The sequence below is a fragment of the Octodon degus genome, unplaced genomic scaffold (assembly GCF_000260255.1).
Source record: "Octodon degus isolate 3935 unplaced genomic scaffold, OctDeg1.0 scaffold00094, whole genome shotgun sequence".
NCBI classification, from domain to species: domain Eukaryota; kingdom Metazoa; phylum Chordata; class Mammalia; order Rodentia; family Octodontidae; genus Octodon; species Octodon degus.
The window spans coordinates 4,951,016-4,974,558 of NW_004524670.1; the positions used below are offsets into that span (position 1 = coordinate 4,951,016).

Here is a 23,543-nt window from a genome sequence, read left to right on the forward strand (position 1 = left end):
TCCATAAATTTATTGAGAAACAAATAGCAATGAGACAGTTTCAAACCAAACTAGTAGGACAGTTTCAATAATTAACACATTGTATACATTCTTCCTAGTGGTTAATTGCTGTACAAGATGCAGACATGATATCCTACTTACAAACACCATTAGAACAAATCCCTTTATTCATTAAGAGAATGTAACTGTATATTGATTCTAGCTGTTTGAATACACATACAAAATGGACATTCATCTGCATCCCCTTTTTGTTGTTAAATTCCGTTATTTGAATATTATAGGTGTGTAAACTCAGCAAAATATTCTGAAAGAGTCCAGTAGCCCATAATAGTATTGGGTTAGAAAAAATATTAATAGTTGCCTAGGATTGGGGGTTAGGAGATATAAGAGAATGGAGTGTGACCTACATAGATACAAGATTTCTTTGTGGAGTGATAAAAAATTTTGAAATTATAATGATGAACAATTCAGAAACAGAATTGCATAAATTACATAGGTAAACTCTATGGTGCTTGCATTTCAAAGTGGTTAAATTAAAAAGAAAATATCTTGCCATTGACTCACGGCACGTACTGTTTCTCAGTGTGACTGCTAGAAAAGTTGATTTTCCTCAACTACGTAGTATTGACAATGAAATTGATTTAGGGATGTTGCTTTTCCATTTCCTGGACTAAGGAGAATGACTTTTTTTTTTTATACCTTTTGTAAATTTTTTTAAAAAGTGTTTTGTTTATTTTCTTGTTTCAATTTTATGTAAGAAACAATTTGCAGTCAGTGACTCTTGGTGTTTATTCTCAATTAATTAATTAAAGGAGAAGACAAACATAGTAGCTGTAAATAGGAATGTCACTTTCCATAGCTTCATTGTATTATGTAATGTTAGTATATATTTGGCTTTTCTTTTTCTTTTTTTGTTTTTCTTTGGGCTTTACTATACTCTTAATTTCACTCTCTTTGGGGATCACTGATAATATGTTCAAAACTATGACATAAGAAGTGACTCAAGAAAAATAGTCTCACTATGTGGCTTGGGCTCATAGTGATCCTCCTGTTTTCAGCCTCCGCAGCGCTGGGATTACAGGTGTGTACCACTGTGCCTGGTCTTGGTGGCCGGCTCAGCATTCAGGGGATGGGGGCAAGGCCAGCGCAGCATTTGGTGCTGGGGACTGAACCCCGTTCTCTGTGCTTGCCTAGGCAGGTGCTTAGTCCTGAGCTATTTGGCCGTCCCTGCCATCTTATAATTTTAATGCCATCATGAGGCATATATGTCCCAGCTCCGGGTTGTCAGTTCTGCCAGCTGTGTCTTTTATCACAGTCTGGACCAGTGTGCCTGACCTTTTTTTCACCTAGGCCGTGTACTGTATCACTTTTGCGCCTGTACACGCTCCATTTTCTCCGTTCCTACCTCCTGGCTTCTACACCTGGGCCTTCCTCTTTAGGTCACTGCTTTGGATGTCTTTATGGACATTTACCCAGATTCCGTTCATGAGAACCATAGGATGCCCCTTTTGCTGTCATCTTTTCCCTTGCTACAGTGTTGGCACAGATGTTTTATGACTGTCTCCCTGCCCTCTGGATTGTGAATGCTGAGAAGGGAGACACTTGTTGGTTTGGTCTCATTTATCATTGTACCTCACTTAGTTCTGCATCTGGTAGAGTAGGTATTTAACAAATTTCTAATGATGAAATGAGAATATATCTCACTACCTGAGATACCTTTTTTCTATCTTCCCTCTACTTCAGCCCCACTTGGCAAAATCGTACATAGTTACCATCTGTTTTTAACCAGTAAAAAACTGTGGTGCTCTTTAATTCTTTCAGGCATTATTTTCAGCATTAATAATACAATGAATTAAATAGCCAAATATCTCTGTTCTCTGGGAGCTGAAATTCTATTGGAAGGGACAGAAATTAAGTAGATTAATAAGTAAAGCATACAGTATGTAAATGAAAATACCTATATACTTGCAGACAAAGAGGAAAAGGAAAGCAGGAAAGATGGAAGTACATCCATGTAGAGAGTTCATGTTTTAGATCTGCTGGCCAGCACAGTCTTCACTGAGAAGGTGACTTTTGGGCACAGACTTGAAAGAAAGGAACTATCCATGTTGTTCTCTAAAAAAAGAACATTCCAGCTAGACAATGCAAAGGCCTAAGGCATGTGCTAGATTGAGGGGCAGAGGAGACTAGTGGGAGACCAGGGTAAGACCAGTGGGAAATGAGGTCAGAGGGGCAAACATTCTCCAAGTATTGCTGTCATGATCTGATTCCTAGCTGTCCTTCACTATTTTAAATTATTTTGAGCTGTCAGTGTTTCAAATTGTCAGAAAGGACTACAAAAGTTTCTCTTCTTAGTTGTTCTTAAAGCTAGGACTATAGAAGTGCTGGGGAACATGCTGTGGTGCTGGTCAGCATGCAGTCTTCTCTTTGGTGGGGGTTGTCTTTAGGTTTTGTTTGTTAACAGTGCTACTGCTTTCTCAGGAGATTTTTTTTCTTTTTTCTTCTTTTTTTTGTATTTTTAGTACAGGGTCTACAGGGTGCAGAGGCATCTGTGTACAGATCACTACACAGATCGCACTCTAGTGAGTCTCCTGCTTTCAGCCTCCCAAGTGCTGGGATTACAGGTGCACCCCACCCACATGGGGATCAAACCTCCAGTCATTGCACCTGCCTAAGCAAGTGCTTTAGTCCACTGAGCTATCAGGCCAGCCCACTTCTCAGAAGATTTGCAGTCCACTTCCGTGATAACTAAGCCCTCTCTGATAGGAGCATTCGTTTATTCCTGAGGGCAGTGCCCCATTATTTAGTTACCTCTTGAAGAACACACCTCTTACTGCCATCACAATGACAGGTGAAATAATATGTACTGTTGAAGGGATAAACATTGAAATCATAGCAGGGTCTGTGTAGTATTGTGGTTTTTAGGAACATTGTCAGGCTCCCTCCACCTTAAAATTTTGAAGCTAAATTGTTGCTTTTAGGTCATTTCAAATTGTTTTTCTCCTTTAGCTTCATAATTTTAGTTAATTGTGTATTGCTGTAGGTTGGGTTTGCTTAGTTTTGATTTTAACACCTTTGGTGTCCTGGCCCCAGAGATTATCCTCATCATAAAACAGCTCTTCCTGGAGTGTTTGGGCCCTGCCCCAAAAGAGATGACTGGATTTCCCTTGCTGGCATCACCCCCACTAGAAAGAAAAGGCTGCTCTGGGCAGAACTCCACTGTGGCAGGAGCGTAGATCATTGGACTCCTGGAGCCTATATTTAGTAATACCAGAAACCTGTGTTAGGCTGTCTTTTTCTTTTGGTGATTCACAGTGACATGCTTTGTAGAAAGGGGTTATAAATTGTAAATTGATAGGAGATCATAATTGGAAAAATGATCAGGCTGTTTTTATCCCCCTCTGGGGAAGACATGTGTCAGTAATCACTAAAGCAGAAAGCAACAGAAGGATTTTTTCAGCCGGCTCTCCAGCTTTAGTACTGCAGTGCTTCCGTCCTGATTAGGGAGGAAAGCAGCCAAATTCGGCAGGAGGTGGCCAGCAGTCCTAGTATCTGCTTGCCACCTCTTGCTCCAAAGAGCTGCCACAGAGAGTTGCTATTCCAGCAGGAGGCAGTTTAATGGCAAAGGCTCATCTCTGGAGCAGCACTCTTTGCCCCAGCCATTCCCTCTGCTCAACCCAAGGGGCTAGTTATACTAAGGCATCACTGTATGTGGCACTTGCGGGCATGTTGCCTGGTGGAGCGGAGCTGTAAGGTCCTCTGCATTCTAAGGACAGCTGCTTCTATCCCTGTGTCTCTTGGGTGCAAAGCTGTTTGATGGTTCACCCTATAGTCGACTTTATCAGATTCTTTGCAGTTCCTTAAATATGCTCTTTTATGCTTCTGTGCTTTTAGGCATTGCACTTTTCTCTGCCTAAAGTGTTCCCTTCCCCATCTGTCTGGAAAATTCCTACTCAGTTTCAAAATGTGGCTTACACACTACCTCTTCCTTCTTAATGATTTTAATAAAAATCATTAAGAAGAATGATTCCATATAAAATTATAGTTTCTGCTACTTTCTCAGCCTGCCACATATCCTGGTTTTGAAATGATTGATTGTATTTAGAGTAAGTATCACAAACTGTGTCACATGGATTTTGTATACAAGGGGTGGAGTACTCAGCAATAAATGTCGAATGAACAAAATATTTTCATATATCCTATTTATTCCTTATTATATAGGTATTGCTACATGTACCACGTAGCACTATATCATGACCAGATCATCTCTGTCTGCTGTGGGGTAACAAAGGATTGACCTGATTTAATCAGTGAATTATCAGCCTCACTGTTCATTTTTGTCACATTCTCACTCTCCAGTTGGATTAGAAACTTGATAGGCAGCCTTCTTTCCCTGGGTTCAAGTCAGTGTGGTTTTATTTTAGTTGCCCAGCTTCTAAGTCATTCTCTTGTTTGCTGAATCAGAACATTATAAGAACAGAGCTTCAATAAAAATATTGAAAAAAAACAATAAAAGAACAGAGCTTAAAATGCCTTGTGACTTGAAGTAAATCCTTAGTAAATCTCACTTTCTTTACTTTCTCCTCTTGTCAATGAAGTAGGTTTAAACTAGCTGTAGACCTCTGGCATCGTATCATTCAGTTTTATCTTCTTATTCTGAACACAGCTGTAGGAGTCACCTATTTTTTTTCTCAAAATTTTATTGATAAACAGCAATGAGACAGTTTCAAATCAAATCAGAAGTACAGTTTCAACAAATAATACACTGCATATATTCTTCTTAGTGGTTAATTGCTGTACAAGATGCGGACTTGAGATCCTACTTACAAACACCATTAGAACAAATCATTCTATTCATTAAGAGAATGCAACTATATATCTATCCTAACCACTTTGAATACACAGATACAAAATGGACATTCATCGGTATACCACATTTGTTCTAAGTTCCATTATTGAATATTATAGGTGTATAAACTCAGCAAAATATTCTAAAAGAGTCCACTAGCCCATAATAGCATTGGATCTTCTGTTTAACTGGCAGTGTCAGAAATTATTGACCTGAGTGCCCCACAGCTCAACATAACAACATGGCTTTACTTCCTATATTTCGTCTTCATACTTTTCTACTGGATGGTTAAGACCAAGGTAAAGCAGGACCTATGCAACAAGAGTTGTAGCTTTTTGGTCTGAGAAGGTCAGTGAAATGCCCTCAGGATTTATCCTGAGATCCTGAACCTTTGTCAATGCAGCCATGTGGATGAGTCACGGCCATTGCTTGGCCAATGTGCTCTCTGGGAAAGCCTGAGAGAATGTCTTCTCCCCATGTGACTCTCCTTAGGCACACTCTACGTCATTGATCACTTTCCTCTTTGGCCCCATAATCTTCTTGATCAGAGAATTTGGGACACTACCGAGGTACATGACGTTACAGTACAAGTTCTCATATGTCGTGAGTCTTAATTGACCTTAGAAGGGTAGGGCCAAAATGCTGGCTTTCCTTGTAGCCCTCCTTTTTCTCTAATTTTGATCTGCAAACTTAGGTTGTTAACCATCCAGAAGACAAGCTTATTGTTATTATCAAACGATTTAGGCTATCAAGCTTAACCTCACTATCTCACTGCGTTTCAAACATCTTAGGCATAATAAGGAACAGGTATTTTTCATCAAGTATTGATATGTTGAACTTTAAGTCCCTACATAATATGATAAAAAAGCATTTAAAAATTAGATTATATTTTAAAAATAGGATAAAGAATTCTATACTTCTCATGTTTTCACACAAGTCCAAAATCTCACCATATACAACCTTGAAACAGGACAGTCCCACAATATTCCTTTTCCTGTCTCTTGAGGAGTCACCTCTTAACTTGTGGCTCTTGTCCCTCCCTGAGCTGTGATTGAGCACCCCTCCTTTCCCTCATTGCTGTTTTCATCTTCGAGGCATCTGTGCTCCTGTTTGCTGTGTACACAAACCATTTTAATTAAATGTTTTGCCTTTTAGATATAATTGTATGTCAAAAGTTCCAACTGAAAGGAAATTTATTGTTTTTCTCAAATCTATAGCCCACCCTAATTATAAAATATATTAATGCGTCTTTCTTGCTGTTCTCTGTATGTGTTTTGCATTTTGATCTGAGCATTTTTTTTCTTTTACTTTCAACATGTGCTTAGGCTGTTTTGCAGTTCCCTTTGCATCTGTTTTCTTTATGTCATGCGATCATACTGTGTGTGTTGTATGTGCTGATGCCTGCAGGTGTCTAGGCTGTTTAGTTTCCAGGGTATTTTTCTCTGAATGCTTTTTATCCTTCTTTCATTTTGGTTTTGGGTATTTTATTCATTCCAGTTCCTCTAAAGGATGTGAAATTTAATAAAGTTATTATTATCAATAGGTCTATCTGAAGACCCATTCAAAATAGAAATGAAAAACTTGTTCTTAAATTAGATCATGTTTTAAGTTAGGTTTTTTACCTTGGAAGAATGGGCACAGAAACCAGAGTATGAAACCAGAGTTGACCAGGTCTCACTATGCGGCTCTGACTTGCAGTGACTCTCCTATTTCAGACTCCCCAGTGCTAGGATTACAGGTGTGTGCCACCATGCCCCGTTGTAGTGGCTAGCACAACAATCCTAGGGTTGCAGTGCCAGCACGGCATGTGGTACCAGGGATCAAACCCGGGTCCTTGCACTTGCCAGGCAGGTGCATAGACCTCTGAACTATCTTCCCAGCAGAAGGGCTAGATTTGAATTCATTCTTTGGCACCATATTCTCTTGGACCATAGTTAGTCCTTTGGTGGCTTATTTTGTTTTCTGTGTAATGCCAATGGCCTCTATTCACAGAGTTGTGAAGATCAGATATGTTCATGTATATGAGTGCCCAGTAATTCGGTGTCCAGTAAATGTTAAGTCTAAACCTGGAATAAGCATACCAGGAAAGGCCATTTGTAACATAGTATCTAATAACTAAAAATTGGAAACAACCCACGAATGCAGCAATATCAGATTATAAAATATGAGGTAATTCATAAATGACATATTTTGCAGCTTCAAAATACACACACCAATCCAATATTTAGAACACTACCAATAACCCATAGCTTACACCAGTCATTTCACTTTTCACTTATCTAGAATGTTTTCTTCTCTCACTTCCAAAGATAATCTTTGTCCTGAATTTCTTTTTTATAGTTTCCTCAATTTTGTGTACCTATATAGATATGTATTCTCTAGTTTTGCTTGGTTTTGAGTTTTTCATAAACATAACTTCATATTTTCTTTTGGGACTTGTCTTTTTCACCCCACATTATTTCAATTCAATTGTGCTGTATATGAATGTATTTTTATTATTTCATGATTGCATTTTACTGTAGTACTATGCCATGACACACCTATCCATTATTAGTAGTAATATGTATTATTTCCAGTATTTGCTGAATAAAAACAGTGTACTTGTGAAAAAAAATTAAAAAATAAACCTGGAACTGTAGATTGTTTTTCACAGTGTGTGTGTGTGTGTGTGTGTGTGTGTGTGTGTAGGGAGAGAGAATAAATATTTAATATTTCCTCAGACAATGGCAGCCGAAGCATGGGGTGTAAATGTGTGTATATATGCTTGTGGGTATAAATTTGTGAAAATACCATGTCAGTATTGGAGATTTCCCCAAACTCTATACAAGACTTTCTAATGTAGGGCTAATTTTATAGTGCTGTAGTTATTGTAGAGTTCTTCTTACTCTCTTTTACTTTCCTTTTGCCAGACCTGTTCTATAGCCTACTTATTTCTCATCCAGGATAATGATCTAACAGTCATCAACATTGTTGTATATATTCTTCCAAAATGAGAATTAATATTAGCATTGTAGTCCTGTTTTATGCCTGTATTAGAAAGTATTGAGTTGAGTGCCTTGCTATAAATTATAAAATTGTGGAAGTAGATAATTTGGGGGCTTAATTTTCCTTTTTCCTTGTTTCAGTTTTTCCACCTAATTTTTCACTTTGGATGGGATAATCAGGCACAGCATCTGTCCTCAGGAGGTGGTCACTGATCTAGGTTAGGCCTAGCTCCAAGGCCCTGGAAGCTTCTTTTTTTCCTTTTCTCTGTTTTTCTACTGTCATTGACTGCTGATATTTCTTGAGGCATTGCTTATCACTTAGAGCTGTGCACTCAGCTCATTTCCTTAACCCCAGTTGTACTCTCTCACCTCAACACACTACAGTATTGTTATGAGGATAAAATGAGTTAATAAATAGAGTTCACTACAGTGTCTGGTACACAGTAAATACTCAATGTTCACTGGCATTGTTTTTATGGCTATTGTTAATAGCATTGTTATTAACTGTAGTGGTGGTGACATGACAGTTGATATAAAAAGTTTTAAATCTTCAGGATCTGAGTATTCCCTGTCCAGAATCTGGTTCTGTGCCATTCATTACACAGGGTCCCGAGCATGGGCTTGCTCAGTCAGACGCACAGGACACGTGGAGGCTGAAGTTGCAGCAGAATGCTTGTTTCTACTCCCAAGTTTGCTATAAACAGTAGTATACTTATATTAACCCCTTGTTGTCAGCCACAAACCACATCTTTTTTTCCTGGCTTGTTTGCATTTCTTTTATCTATGTAGAACATTAGTGGTTTTGGAATCACTAATAAGATGAATAACAAATATATTTTTTGGCAGAACCAGAGATTGAACTCAGGCCCTTGTGCCTGCCAGGGAGGCGCTTATTCTACTCCCCTGCTATCTATCTATCTATCTATCTATCTATCTATCTATCTATCTATCTATCTATATTTGGCTATTTATACTCTAGCTTATGCCTGCCCTCATGCCTGCTGATTTCCCAGCCTCCTCACTGCACTGAATAGTGCACAGTATCACTCCATCTGCAAAGGCCTCCTGAGTGCCTTTCCTTACCTTGCTGTCCACTTATTTTTGTTGTTGTTTTTGTCTTTTAATACATAGTGTCTACTCCGCACATGTAAGATTTTTACTTTTTTTTTTTTTTTACCTAATTCTTCACTTGGTCATAGCCAATACAATGAGAAGTGATTCATAATTCTTGTATTTAATTGTATTTCCTCTTACACATTTGAGTTGTATGGTAGGAAAGGCTGATGACAGATAATGTGATTTTTATACAACTTTCCATGGACTCCATAGAGCTCATAAACTCCAAAGAACTCCATAGAACCCATGACTCTTACCTGTGTGAAGCATTTCTTCTTACAATCCCCTTTTATCTGTAATAGTGCACTTTGTCTCAGCTGAGAGCATTTGGGCCTCACTTTCTCTTTGGGTAAATGATAACGTCTGTGATCTGAATCATCCCTTCTTTATCACATTAAAAGTATCTGTTGATCTAAATGATCTTCCCTTTTAAAATTATGAATGATACAAAGAGATTCAAGGAAATAATTTAGAATTTGGAGATCATTTTGTCTATGTGTAATGGACATTTTAAATAAGTGGTATTTATTACAGTTATCTCAATTCAAGTATAGTTTGCATTGTTTCTAGAAAGTGAGACTTCTGTGAGTAAAATAAAACTAAAACCACTTTGTTCTAATACTCAGTGTGTGTGAAGTTTTCTTTCTTTTTTGGGGGGGGAGGGCAGGGGTCAGAACTGGGGATTGAATTCAGGCCCTTGCGCTTGCCAGCGAAGTGCTTGTTCTATTGAGCCATCTCCCTGACCCCCTGTTCTAATACTCAGATGACAGAAATTTTGGTATACTTTTCTGTAAGTTTCCATTTAACTTTATATATTTAATTCAATATAGAAGTATATAAATACCCGTATTTAATAATTTTTATAATCAATTACTAACTGAAATTTGTAATTTATATAAAAAGTATGTATAATAGTATTGGTTATGAAAGCTAAAATTAATGATTTCCAACTTTAAAAATCTGTATGTGTACATTACAAAACTGTAAACAATAGAAAAACAGTATAAAAATTTTAATTCCTTTAATTCTAGTCCTACTGTCAATATTGATGAGTAATTTTTAAAAATTTACTTATATTTGTGGAAATGTTTCTTGTGAAGGAGTATGGACTAGATGTTCTTTCCTTTTATGTATGGTCATATACACCATAAGTAACCCAGAATGTAAATTGTGAAATAATATTTCAGCTTTTTTTCCTCCATGCTTTAGGTATGTATTCTTTTTGGATCCATGCAAACTGGACTTGATAAACCGGAAGATCAAGTCTGTAGCACTATGTGTAGCAGCATGTCCAAGACAAGAATTGAAAACCTTGGGTGATGTCCAGAAGTTTGCAGAGATAAATGGTGAGATTTTAGGCTTACAAATCTACAATCCAGTTACCTATAATTACTATTAAATATTATGTGGTCCCATTCTATTATAAAAATTTTCCTAGTTTTAAATAAGATACCAGAGAATCTTAAGAGAAGATTTTCTTATTAAAAGAGTTAGGCTCAACCTAGGGAGTTTGTTCATATTCTAGATGTCTGAGGTGTGCCAGGATGCATGTTGTCCAGGCTGCTGGAGAGGCTGGCATAGGAGAATCACTTGAACCTGACTTCAGGGCCAACCTGGGACATATATTAAGATTCTCCTCTCAAGAGGACACAAAAAGCCAAATCTACTAAACAAAGACCCCAGACATTTGTTATCTTTCACTTGTTTACTCAAAACAGAATTCTAGATACCTCAGCTCCTCCCAGGGAGATTCTTAGTAGGCCTTTGGCCTCAGGAAAGTTTTTTGTTTTTTTCAATAAATGCTTCAGGTGATTTTGATGTAGTCTGTTGAGTTTTGGGAATTACTAGGCCACTTTGTAAAATTTTGATTGCTCCTCTCTTTTTGAGCATTAAAAGTTTATGTATGTATATACTTTTAAAGTATGAATAGCAGTGTATTGTGTATATATTACAAGAAATCTGAAAAGTTTAGAAAAAATACAAAGATGTAAAAAATCAAAATTGTATCATCAGTTCATTTTCAGTGTGTTGCTCTCTATATAGTGTGATGTTTTGCTTTTTAAATTTAATATTACGTAATGACTTTTATTTGAGAATAGTTTTGAGAGACTTGGCAGTTAACGGTATGGGAATTAGTTGAGAAAACCAGTGAAGTCAATTTCCAAAATCTAGCACTGTTGTACGATTTTTCTCAAGTGCTATCCTCAGGTCCATAGTGGCTTAACTCAGTTTCCTTAAATATTTTTAAACCATTCTTTGTAGAGAGCCATGATATACCCTCTAGCCTATGCTGTTTGTTTGTTTGTTTTAACATTCTGAAGGTTTCTTATGAGTGTTTTGTGTGTGAGACTCCTCAGACCCACCCAAACGCAAGGATAGTTCTGGCTTCTTGGAACAAAGGCTGACTAAAGTACCCACCTGTTTTGACTTCAAGGTGGGTACAGAAATAGCCAGGGCTATTGCTGTGCACACTCATCACTGTGGCTTAATGTTTCAAATGGGGCCTAGGCCTCCTGAAGACAATAGAAGTGGAATATTCCTGTCCTTCCACTTCCTCCCCTCAGTAAAAGATGGTGATAAGGGCATGGGATTGAGTTCAATTTGGTTTTTAATTCATTTTGTCACTACCTCTGTAATAAAAGGTTAAAGTGCTTCTCTAAACCTAGATTTTCTCATCTGAAAAAATGTGAATTAAAAATAACATCTCCTTAGTGGTTTTGAGGATTAAATGGGATGATGTCTGAAAAATGCTGTATGTGTGATGAGCACTAAATGAAGTGGTACTAACTACTATTTAAGATTTCATTTTCTGTTCCCACATGGTGTCCTACATGTTTCTCTTGTTGAACCCTATGCCAGAACTATTAGCCTTATCACTATTGGGTCTCTAAAAGCGGGCTGAGTTATACCTTAAGGATTTTTGTAAAATCTTAGACACAGTAACATGCATACCTGGCAGGTGGTGTAGTTGAATGGTTAAGAGTACAGGCTCTGGAATCAAATCATCTGGGTTCAGTGTTCCTCCCTGTGTTTAACAGCTGTGAGACCTTGGGCAAGTCACTTGACCTCTTGATACCTCAATTTTCCTATTCTGATATAATGGTGGTGTCTGTACCTAACTTACCTTGTTAATGTTGCTATGAATAATCATTAAGCGAAAAATGCTTAGGACAGTATCTGGCAAATATTAAATAGCTAAAAATGGTGTTGGTTGTTACCATTGTCCTTAATGTTCCACTAGGGGAGTATACTAGTCTTCCCTTTGCTGAGTTCTCTACTTATAGCTCCTTTAGGTACTGCCGCCATACAAACTTTACCAGAGTTTCACTCTGTGCTACGCTAATTCATTGCTCAGAAGTCATCATGAGTAAAATTCAAAAAATAAAAATCTCTGGTTTACACTGACATTCAAAGTTATGACTGAGTCTTGAGCTGCCTTCCCACATGTCCTCTCAGGCCTATAGGATGTGAATCTTGGTGCCGTGAACCTGAGCCATCATCTGAAGGGCCAGGTGAGAGTTTGTTCCCTGTTAGCTATGCGGCCTTCTGAGAAAATCCCTTCATGAGAAACAGACTGTGCCACCCTGTTGCCATGCTTTGTTTCCAGGCCAGTGTCCTTCTAAGTGAATATGACACTGAGTATGGTCTCAGTAGAAGACTCACTTGGTGGATTTTTCAGACAATATGAAGACGTATCATTGAAAATAATTTGCAGATGCTTGTGAGGCTGTTGAGAAACTGGACCCTTGTGCATCATTGGTGGGAATATAAAATGCAGCTGCTGTGGAAAAGAATGGAAGTTCCTTTACAAATTAAAACTAGAACTACGACGTGATTGTAGCAATCTCACTTCTGGGTATACATCTAAAAGAATTGAAAACAGGATCACAAATATTTGCACATTCTTCTTCATTGTAGTGTTATTCATATCTAAGGGGTACTAGCTATGTAAAGAAAATGTGGTATATATACACAATGAAATATTATTTAATGTTAAAAAATATAAAAACCTAATATGCTGTAATATTAAAAGTTGAGAACATCACGTTAATTAAAAAAGTCATTCACAAAAGGACAAGTACTGTCAGATTTCACATATATGAGAACCATGGGGTACTCAAATTCATAGAGTCAGAAAGTGTGTGGTTGCCAAGAATTGTGTGGAGGATACATTACAGTGTTTTTTTTGTTTGGTTGTTTTTTTTAAGTAGTTAAACACGTTCAGCTTTGCATGAAGTGAGTTCTAGAGATGGATGGTAGTATGGTTGTATAATAATGTAAAAGTACTCTTGTGACATATATATATATATATATATATATATATATGGTATATAAATATAGTATGTGTTTTTTACCATGATTTGAAAAAAACATTCTTGAAAGAGAAGAATCTTGTTTGAGGTAGTAACTTTTTAAATTCTAATTCTAAACCTTATTTTTAAATGTAGGGTAAAATAACATGCTTCCTACCAGAATAAAAAGATAATGTAAATATTTTTCAAGGAAATTTAAGTTTCCATGACAACGCTTGAAAATACTTTTTAGCCCAACCATCCATTCATATGAACTCTTAACTATCTTTAGAAATTATTTAAAATTTTGTAAGCGGAAGCTCTTGAGTCTTACAGCATGTTTGTAAGAAATACATTTATTAGGCAAGTAAAATATTCCCTTACATCTTTGTTTCTTTCAGACAAGAAAGAAGAGTTGTTTTCTTGGATACTTAGAGTTTGTGGAAAGCCTTTGTCAAGTAGAATAGAGAGTTTGGAAGAAATAGCTGGAAATCAGGTTGGTTATGTTAGATACTGCCTTAATATAGAAAGCTTTGAAAATAGAAAGGAGAATTTAGATGAATCTAAAGGTACACATTCTAGGATGTGAATTGGGCGATTGGTAGACAAATAAATGTGTTTTATTATTGTGGTTAATGATCCATATATAACTTAAGTATCATTAAGTATATGATGCTAGAAAACAATTTTTAAATGATCATTTAAAAGTTGTAGTTGCCAAATATAAAGACTATCAAAATTCTTTCAGTTCTTTATCATCTTCTTGAGGTTGTATATGAATTTATGTGAGGCAAGATTGTACTTTTTCATCTGTGAGTATCTCAGCCCATATAGGAGCTTGCATAGTAGATATCTATAATTTTTTTTTTCATTTTTTAAAATATATTTGGTACAGGGTCTCACTACGCAACTTGGACTCGTAGTGATCCTCCTGTTTTCAGCTTCCCCAGCACTGAGGTTATAGATGTGCACCACCATGCCTGGACTTGGTCACCAGCTCAGCATGCCCTGGGGGTGGGGCTGGCGCGGCATGCAGGACTAGAGATTGAACTTTGGTTTGTGCACTTGCCAAAGCAAGTGCTAGTCCACTGAGTTGTCTCACCGGCTCCTATAAGTGATTTTTACAAGAGTGGATTTTCCTGTTCATCTTTTTTGCCACTTAGTAGTTTCTTGTTCTCATGACACACTTTATCCTCAGTTCTGTATCAATGTGAGTTGCCACCAGCAGGTAAATTGTTTAGCTTCAATCTAGGCAGAAATGCTATGAAATCAATTCATTTTATTCAGTCCTAAATATGGTAATTTATCTTATTTGTCTCTCTTATACATACTCTGCAAGTGATTGATCATACCTTTTCTTCATGTAAGTCCTGTTGTTGATCCTCTTTGCTAAACTTATGTCCTAGGGAGAAAATTGAAACCATCTGATAGGTCCCATCTGCTTTGAGCAAGGTGTGAATTCCATTTTACTTTCACTTTCCTTCCCTGCAGTTTCTCATGAGTAGATTTCTTTCCTCGTTTATCATTATTTTTGAAAACACAGAAAATGTATATTTTCTAGCAGGAAAAATGAATCCTCCTTCTGAAGTTTTGGCTTTGTTATATGAGATTTTCATCTCAATCCACCCATGAAGGTGGTGAAGAAGGGAAGATAGTACCTGCTCAGGCAGCTCTCCTTTTTCTCTCCCTAAATCTGGTCCAACATCTCTGTAGTCTGCTCTACTTCTCTCCACTGTCCCATTCTTCCACATGGCATCTAAGTTTTAGTAGATACAGTTTTTGACTCTGGGTTTTGTTCTAGTGTCCCATTTGTTGGTGCTTAGTATGTGCCATGCAGTCAGCCAGTTGCTTTGCTTTTCATTTTGTTCTCCCTCTACTGTCTAAATTCCATCCAGCAATTGTAGAAATGAATAGAACAAAATAAATTAAAAACTGACGGCATGTTCTCAGTTGGTGATAATATTTCAGATGGGATTATAACTCTCCTTTCCATTGCTCTTATCAAACTTTTTTTAGTACATATTTTGTCTCTCTACTATGGTAGTAAACTGGTAGAAATCTCTTCTTTTTTTTTTTTTTTTTTTTTGTAGGCAGCTCCTTTTATAGCTTGTAAAAAAGCACCGTCATTTAAAAATGCTTCTTTAATATACTGTATGACATAATTCTGAAAGTTTTTTGATGTGCCATTTGGACCATGCTCCTATGTTAATAGAATCATGTACTATAGCTTAGTGCTTTTTAAAAAATTATACTGTTTAGCTATGTAAAACTTTGACAAATTATGTGATTCATTCATATTAAAGTAACTATGAGTAATAATAAGCTTTTTGATTATCCTTATTTGCTTGTTAGGCTTAGTGTCCATAGATGATCAGTGTATTCTCCTTTTTTAGCAGTCAGTAAAACATACTTCAGCAACAAAAATAGCATGAATTTTTGGCAGAGCAAATAAAAATGTTGGACTTGGTAACATTTATAAATAAACAAAATGGTCAATTATAGCAGTTATATTATTTGCCTTCAGTCAGACAAGGATCCTTAACTGTTTATAAAGAAAAAAACTTAATTCAATAATACAATTTAAACTAATTGCTTCATTCAATAGTTAGTACACGATAAATATCCGCCAAAGAATCAATGTACAGTCCTTGTACTTCTTATTCCGCCCAACACCAAAAGTCTTGCATATAGGCAGATGTTCAAAGTTAATTCACTCAGCAAATTTTATGTATGTAGAATGTGCCCCTAATGGCTGACATCAGTATCACACCTCCTGCTGTCTCATTTCTGTAGATAGATGCTTCTTGGGTATAACAGATATGTCCAGACTTTTCATGGGTTACTAGAAATTGAAATTGGGGAAGTATCTTCCCTTCTTCTAGCATATAAGTATACAGTGATTTCTTAATTATAAAAGGCAAGGTTAAGTTTACTAGACTACATAAGGCAATAGAATGTTTTTCATAAGGAAAACCAGTGCATCAACAGACTTTTTTCTACTCATTGAATATTTCAAAGTCATGTTTTAAGGCCTCTATTTACATTCAATTTCAAGGTGTCATACAAGTAAGTTATTTTTTTATTTTTTGAGACAGTCTTGCTATGAAAGAGGTTTGAACTTACTGTGTAGCCTAGGTTGGCCTCAAACTTGCAGCAGTCCTCCTGCATCAGATGCAAGGGATTGTAAGTTTTACAAGTCCAGTTTAACAAAAATTTTAAGGAAAAATAAATTGCCCAATTGTATCTTATTTTATTTGGTAGTACTGAGGATTGGATCCAAGGATTCAAGCCTGTAAGTCAGGAAGTCTACCACCAACCTACCTCTGCAGCACTTTATTTTGAGACAGGATCTTGCTAGATGCTCAGACTGACCTTGAATTTGTGACCTCTTGCCACATCATCCTAAATGATTGAGATTACAGCCATGCTCAAGTACTCTCAATTTAATCTGGTTAATTTTTGACCATTATTTCACTACTAATGGATCTTTTACCTTAGGCAATTTTTGTAATTATTTTCTGTTGTAAGAATGGAGCAAGAGTTTAGGGAGAAATACAAGAACCTAGTATATAGAGGCCAGGCACGTTGCTGCACATTGTGCAAAGCATAGAACAGTCCCCCCCCCCCACCATGACCAAGAATTGTGTGGCACAAAATATAATAACAAGGTTGAAAAACCCTATTTTAGATAGGGTATTTTGAGGTGAATAGTGAAAAATAAATAAACACCATATATAGTATGTATCACCAGTATATAGTGGTTAACAGGTGACTATTGTATTTAATAGTTGGATTTTGGGTGTCACCCATGGACTAGAGGATGGAAATTCCAGGTATTTCAAAAGCATAGGACCCCAATTCTCAAAAATCTCACATTTTAAAAATGGAGATGATAAAAGATTATAAAATAATATGCAGCATTTTAAATTGTGCTAAGTGGCAAGTAACTTTTTTGAGTAGATCAGAGAAAGGGTGACAGAGATAAAGTTTGAATAGTTTGTAGAAGTTCCACTTAGTTTTCTCACTCACTTAGATGCTAGTCTTGGGAAGGACAGCACAAGAATAGTAAACTGCATGTGAAAAAGCCTGGAGGCTTGATGAACATCAAGATTTGATGTCAATAGCTCATTGTATTGTGATTAGTCTGGCATTTTAGATAGAATCCTATTTTAAGAGGGCCTTGAATCCAAGTTGTATGGGCTTTATTAGACTAGGACTGTATAGAATCTACATTTTATAAAGACTATTGTGAAGGTCATTCACAGGGTGGAGATGAGAACTCCTTTGGGACAGGATTTAAACTGACTCAGTATATCATGAAGGTCTGAGATAACATTGGAAAGTCTGCTTGGCAGGACCTGATAACTTCCTTCAATAAAACAGGATTATAGATAAAGAGGACAACATAAGGTGACAACTGCATGTTTCCCTTTTGGGATTTCATGCATATTGGAACCATTAACCAGGATAGAAAGCATATAAGACAGTGGGTTATGGAAATAATTCTTTTTTCCAAGCATACTGTTTTTGAGGTGCCTGTAGAACACATAAACTTGTTTGTTTTTCTCCAGTTTATTGAATATTTTAGCTGATATGATTATTAGGAATGGTACAAAAGAAACAGATAACTTAAGTGTATAGAATTTTATTTCTACATATTTCAGTGGTTGCTTTTAAAGCCTTCAAAGTGTTCCTTTTTATTTTCATTTTTTCCATCTGTAATTGTTTGGAGTAGGGGATAGAAACTTCATTGGAAGGTACCGAGCTAAGCAATAAATAAATGGACATTATATGACATTTGAGAAATTATATATAGTAAACATTCTAGAAGCTAAGCAATCCTTTATCTTGATAAATGTTTATGTGCCCAAGTTACGTTCCTAAGATCACTCATTTTGATAGTGCTTGAATAGCATTGGCTGAGTTGCATGAATTGCCTCTGTTGTACTTGAGATAAGCTTTCATTTTTAGTTCTTGACTTTTCATAGTAATGCTAATATCCTTTCATTGAATATTATCCTGGGAAAGTATAAAATCGGACTGAGTTGTACCTGCTGTCCTCCCTTTTTGAATGAAGAAGTCACATAAGGTTTTTACCTATTTTTGCATCAAAGGAAAATTAGTCTTACTCTTTATGTCCAGACTTTTTGTGCTAGGTATTGTTTATACTTCCACTGTAAAATAAATAAATAAATCAGATGATACTTCTAAAATGTTCACTGAAAATGCATTAGCTAATAAACATGAAAAGAGAAAGAGCTGTAAAATGTTTGCCACTGTATTATTGCTTCAGTGTTCTTCGCTGCGACTACTCGGTTGCCTTCTTGAGCAATAAGCATATAAAGTTTCTTATGATTGTTGCTGTTACCACTTTGTACAGATCTTTTTCCTATAATCTGTTTAGTACAGTATCTACTTAGTATTGGCCTATGTCCCCAAGACTATCAGAGATAGTGCTATTATCCTTTCATTGAGTATTATCCTGGGAAAGTATAAAATCGGACTGAGTTGCACCTGCTGTCCTCCCTTTTTGAATGAAGCACGGGTGGGAATGGAGATTGTGTTCGTTGAATTCAGATGAAGCAGTGTGTTAGCGCTGATGCAAAGTGCTTTAGTTCGTGTCTTTTATATTTTGCAAATGGATTCCATCTTGGACTCTGAAAGAAATAAGTTGATATTTCATATCAAGAATTGACAGTCATGTTGTGTGCTGTTTTTTCATAAGCAATTCTAAAGTAGAACTCCTACTTATTTTAACATTAATCTGAAATGTTTGCCATTGCTGTCATACTCTTCTCAAAATTGCTTAAAGAGAAGCCAGAGGCATTTATCTTTAAACATGAATAATTTTATAAGAGTTAAATATTTAAATTTTTTCTTGTGCTACTAGGTATTGAACCCCAGAGTATGCTAGGCAAATGCTTCTACCCTGCACCATCTCCCTAGCTCAATTATTTTTGCAATATTTGTTATTAAAATGAGAAAGAATAGTCAAAAGCGGGTTAAAAAACTTAGTCTCCCATTGAGTCTGTCAAAATAGGAAAAAGTTTAGAGAACAGTGACATACAACTTTCAGGTGTCTCTTTCAAAGTATTTTTTGCATCATCAAGTTACTTGGATTATCTTTACTTAAAATATGTGCTATATCTGTAAGTATGCTATTACGACACTCAGCATGTGGTTTGCTGGTTTGAGACAGTATTGCTGAGTTAAATGACAATTTTTGTCTGTCCAAAAAATATTTTGATTGATTGGTCAAACAAGATATAAGCGAAGTAAATTTATTCCCGATACTGTTGTCCCAATAAACTGTGAATTTATTCCAGATACTGTTGTCCCAATAAACTTGGACATAATCATTTTTCTAAATTCCACTCCATTTTCTGCTTATGTGCTCATGTGTATTTTTCATATTTAACTCAGTGTTGAAGTCTGGCATTTTTGTCTCACATTATATTTTAAGATTTTTTTATATGTAATATGATGTAAAAGTCCATTATAATGCAAATGCAAAACTGTTCTGATGTTATTCAATAATAAAGTATTTGTCCTGATTAGAACTCTAGTAGGAGCGTCAGTTAATCAAATATAAGTGGTTTTGGTGACAGTGCAGTAGATGCTCAGCAGAATTAGAGCTGGAGCCTAGATACTCCCAGTATTCTAGACACTTTCAGAAGTAGGTCAGTAAAATATATCCCAGATTTGGTATATTTCATCCATCCAATTTTCAATTTTAATTAGTTATATATTAGTCATATGATCAGAAAATAGATGGTTCTTTGGACAACCAATCTAAGATTAAATTTAAGTCATTTTAAACTTCAAAAACTGACAATCACTCTTCCAAATGTATTGATGTATTCAATACATTTACAGTTAAGGATATTTCTGCTTTTTATATGAGTATATCGTCTGAACATATGTACTCTATGCAGCCAACTTAAATATTCAGTAATGGAAAAAAATAGAAAAGAGCAACAGAACATGTTGTAGTTGAACATGGGCTCCGCAGTCAGAGAGGTGATGCTCTGCTACTTACTAGCTCTGGTGCTTGGGTAGGTGCTTTTATTGCTTAGCTCTGTTTACTCTAAATTAAGCTTTATAATACCTGCCTTATAAAGTTATAAATTATATATAATTTGTATAAAAGTGACATATGGCAGATACCCAGTAATGGTACTTTTAGTACTTTGTGTTTTTATTTTTAATATTATTAAAATTTGTACATAAAATATCAGTCATTTCAAAAAAGAAACAGTTTTAAATGATTCAGGACTTAGGATGTAGACAAAATCAGATTCATATTAATTTTATGATGTTTTAGCAGTTGTGTTAATATTAACATATCAACAAATTAAAATGAACCAGTAAGAAAATTTGTCTAGATGCTTTTTTTTTTTTTTTGCCAGCTAACATATAGTTTTTCTTTCAACAGGCTCAGCACTATGTAGCTACTCCATAAAGCCTTCTGAATATACAAAATCTGCTGATCTTTGCCCCAAACTACCAGTTCCAGCGAGGTAAATTTTATTGCAAAATTATTCTTAGAACTTTTATTTTCATAGGTAAACTTTACATTGCACATATTATACAGAGAAAATAGTTACTTAATGATGGCTCTCACTTAGGTCCAATGCTTTCACAATAACATTTTTTAAAAATAAGAATAGACACAACATAAATGTTTTTACCTTTTAAAAATTATACACAAACAACTTTTCTTGTTCGAATATGTAAAAAAAGTTTAAGGACTTGCTTTTATTTGTTTCTATTTCCGTGCCATAATTTTTAGTATACAAAACTGCCAAATCATTATCAAACCTACAACAGACTTATAAACGAAGTCACATGGTTTCCAAAGATCTGTTGAAGTTGACATTAGTAACACTAGAACTATTTTTTAATGTAATTTTAAAAGTATGCCAGTGATTATTCTCCTTAGGTTGTTTCAGGTTATAGCCTTTAGGCCTTTTCTTTGTTTTTGTTTTTGTTTTTTCTGATGGTACCAAGGATTGAACTCAGGACCTTTTGCTTGCCAGGCAAGCACTTATTCCACTGAGCAATCTCCCCGGCCCTAGGCCTTTTCTTTGTATTAGACTATTATCCAAGGTCTTATTCAGCATTTTTTTGTTGAATACTTACTAAGTGTAGTAGCTATAACAGTGAAACAAGAAATGTTCTTTGGATCACATAGTAATTATAAGTAAAGTAAAATTTAAAACTATGGTTTTTTAAAAATAAAATATATCCTCAGGATTATGTATGTTTAAATATATGTGTGGGTGCGTGCATACATATATATGTTGGAATATGTCTGATCATTCACGGGGCTTTTTTTTCTGAGACAGTCTTACTATCATAGCCCAACCTGGCTTCAAACTTGAGTCCTCCTGCCTGAGCTTCCCAACTGTTGGGATTACAGCCATGTACCACTGTCCATAGCTTGCCATGTTTCTTTGATTTTTCCTCATGATACAGGAAACTGAACCTGTGCCCTCATGCGTGCTAGGCAAGCACTTTATCATTGAGCTACCCCCCACGCTCTAAGAGTATGTCTGATTTTGAGAACCTCTGTTTATTGCTGACTATATGACATAAATAAACTTCTCAAGGAAACTGACTGTAAGCCACTTACATTGTATATCAGTATGTAATAATGACTTGCAGAAAAAAAGTTTTGAGATTTGAAACCACAAAAGTAGATCAGGTCTACTTTCATTAGGATTACTTATGGCCATAATTTATGCTTTAACTTGAATTTGCAATTTTCTGTTGGAAAGTAGAAAAAGCATATATCAGTTAAAATTGATTTCCAGCTCTTTTAGTATTATGAAGTTCCTACTGAAAATTGAAATTTAAAGCCTTTAAGCATAAAAGTAAAGAGACTATTTTAAAAGGTACTAGGAGAGACCTAAAAATTATGACCTTAAATCAACAAGTTAGGAATTCTCATTCATAAAAAGTATGATTCTTAAAGAGGTTCTATCAGTAAAGCAAAACAGTTCCATTTAATAGAATCAAGGAAAAATGTTGTTAGAAAAACAAAAAAAGCTCTACACATGTATGTATCCATCTAAGTTTGTTTTAAATATACACTTTGAGTGCAAAAAGATGCTGTCAAGGGTCAACACATTTCAACACAGCTGAAAGCTGGACTAGGAAAATGAGGTTGCTCTGCTACCATAGAATTGAGCGTGGGATGGGATTGGGGGTTGGCTTGTCCCATGCTGCTCACCTCTGACCTCTGACTCCACCACATGGAGCACTGCCTGGTTCTGGTTATCTGGTGTTGCAGTGCTGGCAGTACACATTCCTCTCATGGCATTTAAGGACATTTACTAGAAGACAAAGCATAGTACTAGGAGGTCAGTATGTAGATGGACAGACGTGGCATTTAACAAAGTCATCATCTGTCTCACTTACATGAAATGAAATGCTGAATCTATACAGTCTGAAAACTGAGTATACACTGTGCTGATATTATACCTCAAGTCTCTTATGTTACACTTGTAGTACCTCTAGTCTAAGTTCCTTATTCCTTGTCTGAATTGAACCTGTTCAAAAGTCAAGAAGAAACAGTTAATAGAAGGAACGTTAACTTGAACCTTTCAGATATCAATTATTTAGTATTTGACAAGCAAAGTGAAAGGATATGAGAACAACAATAATTTTCTTTTAATTAAAAAAACCATGGGTACCACCCTCTTCCACACATAGATACCAAGTCTCTAAAAAAGTAAGATTTGGACTCTGTCCTTATCTGAACTCATTGTCTAGTAAGTTGTTAGGGTTTTTCTAGATGACAAAAAGCCAACACAAAGCAGGACTGTGAGGTAAGCAAGTGAGCCTCGGTATTTTTTAGATCTCTTTTGCTATCTGTGAGCTCATGGAACAGGGGAGCATGAACTTCAAGCCCAAATTATTCTGGGTGTGAATTCCGAATCACCCTTTTTGTCAGTTTAAGCAAATCTCTTAGCCTCTGTAAATCAAGTTTCCTCATATGTAAAATAGGAATATTCATACTTTCTCTCAAAAATGTTTTAAGACTTAGATAATCCGTGTTACATATCTATTATTGTTCGAGGTGACTGGCTTAGGAAATATCATTTCTGTGAGCTTATGAAGCTCTTCCTGTAGCCCTAACCTCCCTGCAGTTGTTGTAGAGAAAGCAATTATAAACTAATTTATAATAAAATATTAATGACATGTAATAGCCAAATGAGGGCCAGGGAGATAGCTCAGTAGAATAAGTGCCTGCCTGGCAAGTGCAAGGTCTGGAGTTCAATCCCCAGTACCGCAAAA

The 23,543-nt window shown here is 35.9% G+C and overlaps 1 protein-coding gene across 2 annotated transcripts in view; it reads left to right on the forward strand.

Annotated features, from left to right (window-relative positions):
* The window catches only part of Slc44a1 (solute carrier family 44 member 1), a 96,004-nt gene that overhangs the window by 27,961 nt on the left and 44,500 nt on the right, over positions 1-23,543 (forward strand). For both annotated transcript variants that reach the window (XM_004638065.3, XM_023722913.1), the window contains 2 exons: positions 10,159-10,295; positions 20,677-20,761. In XM_004638065.3, coding sequence (XP_004638122.1) covers positions 10,159-10,295; positions 20,677-20,761 — 222 coding nt within the window. The remainder of the gene's footprint in view (positions 1-10,158; positions 10,296-20,676; positions 20,762-23,543) is intronic.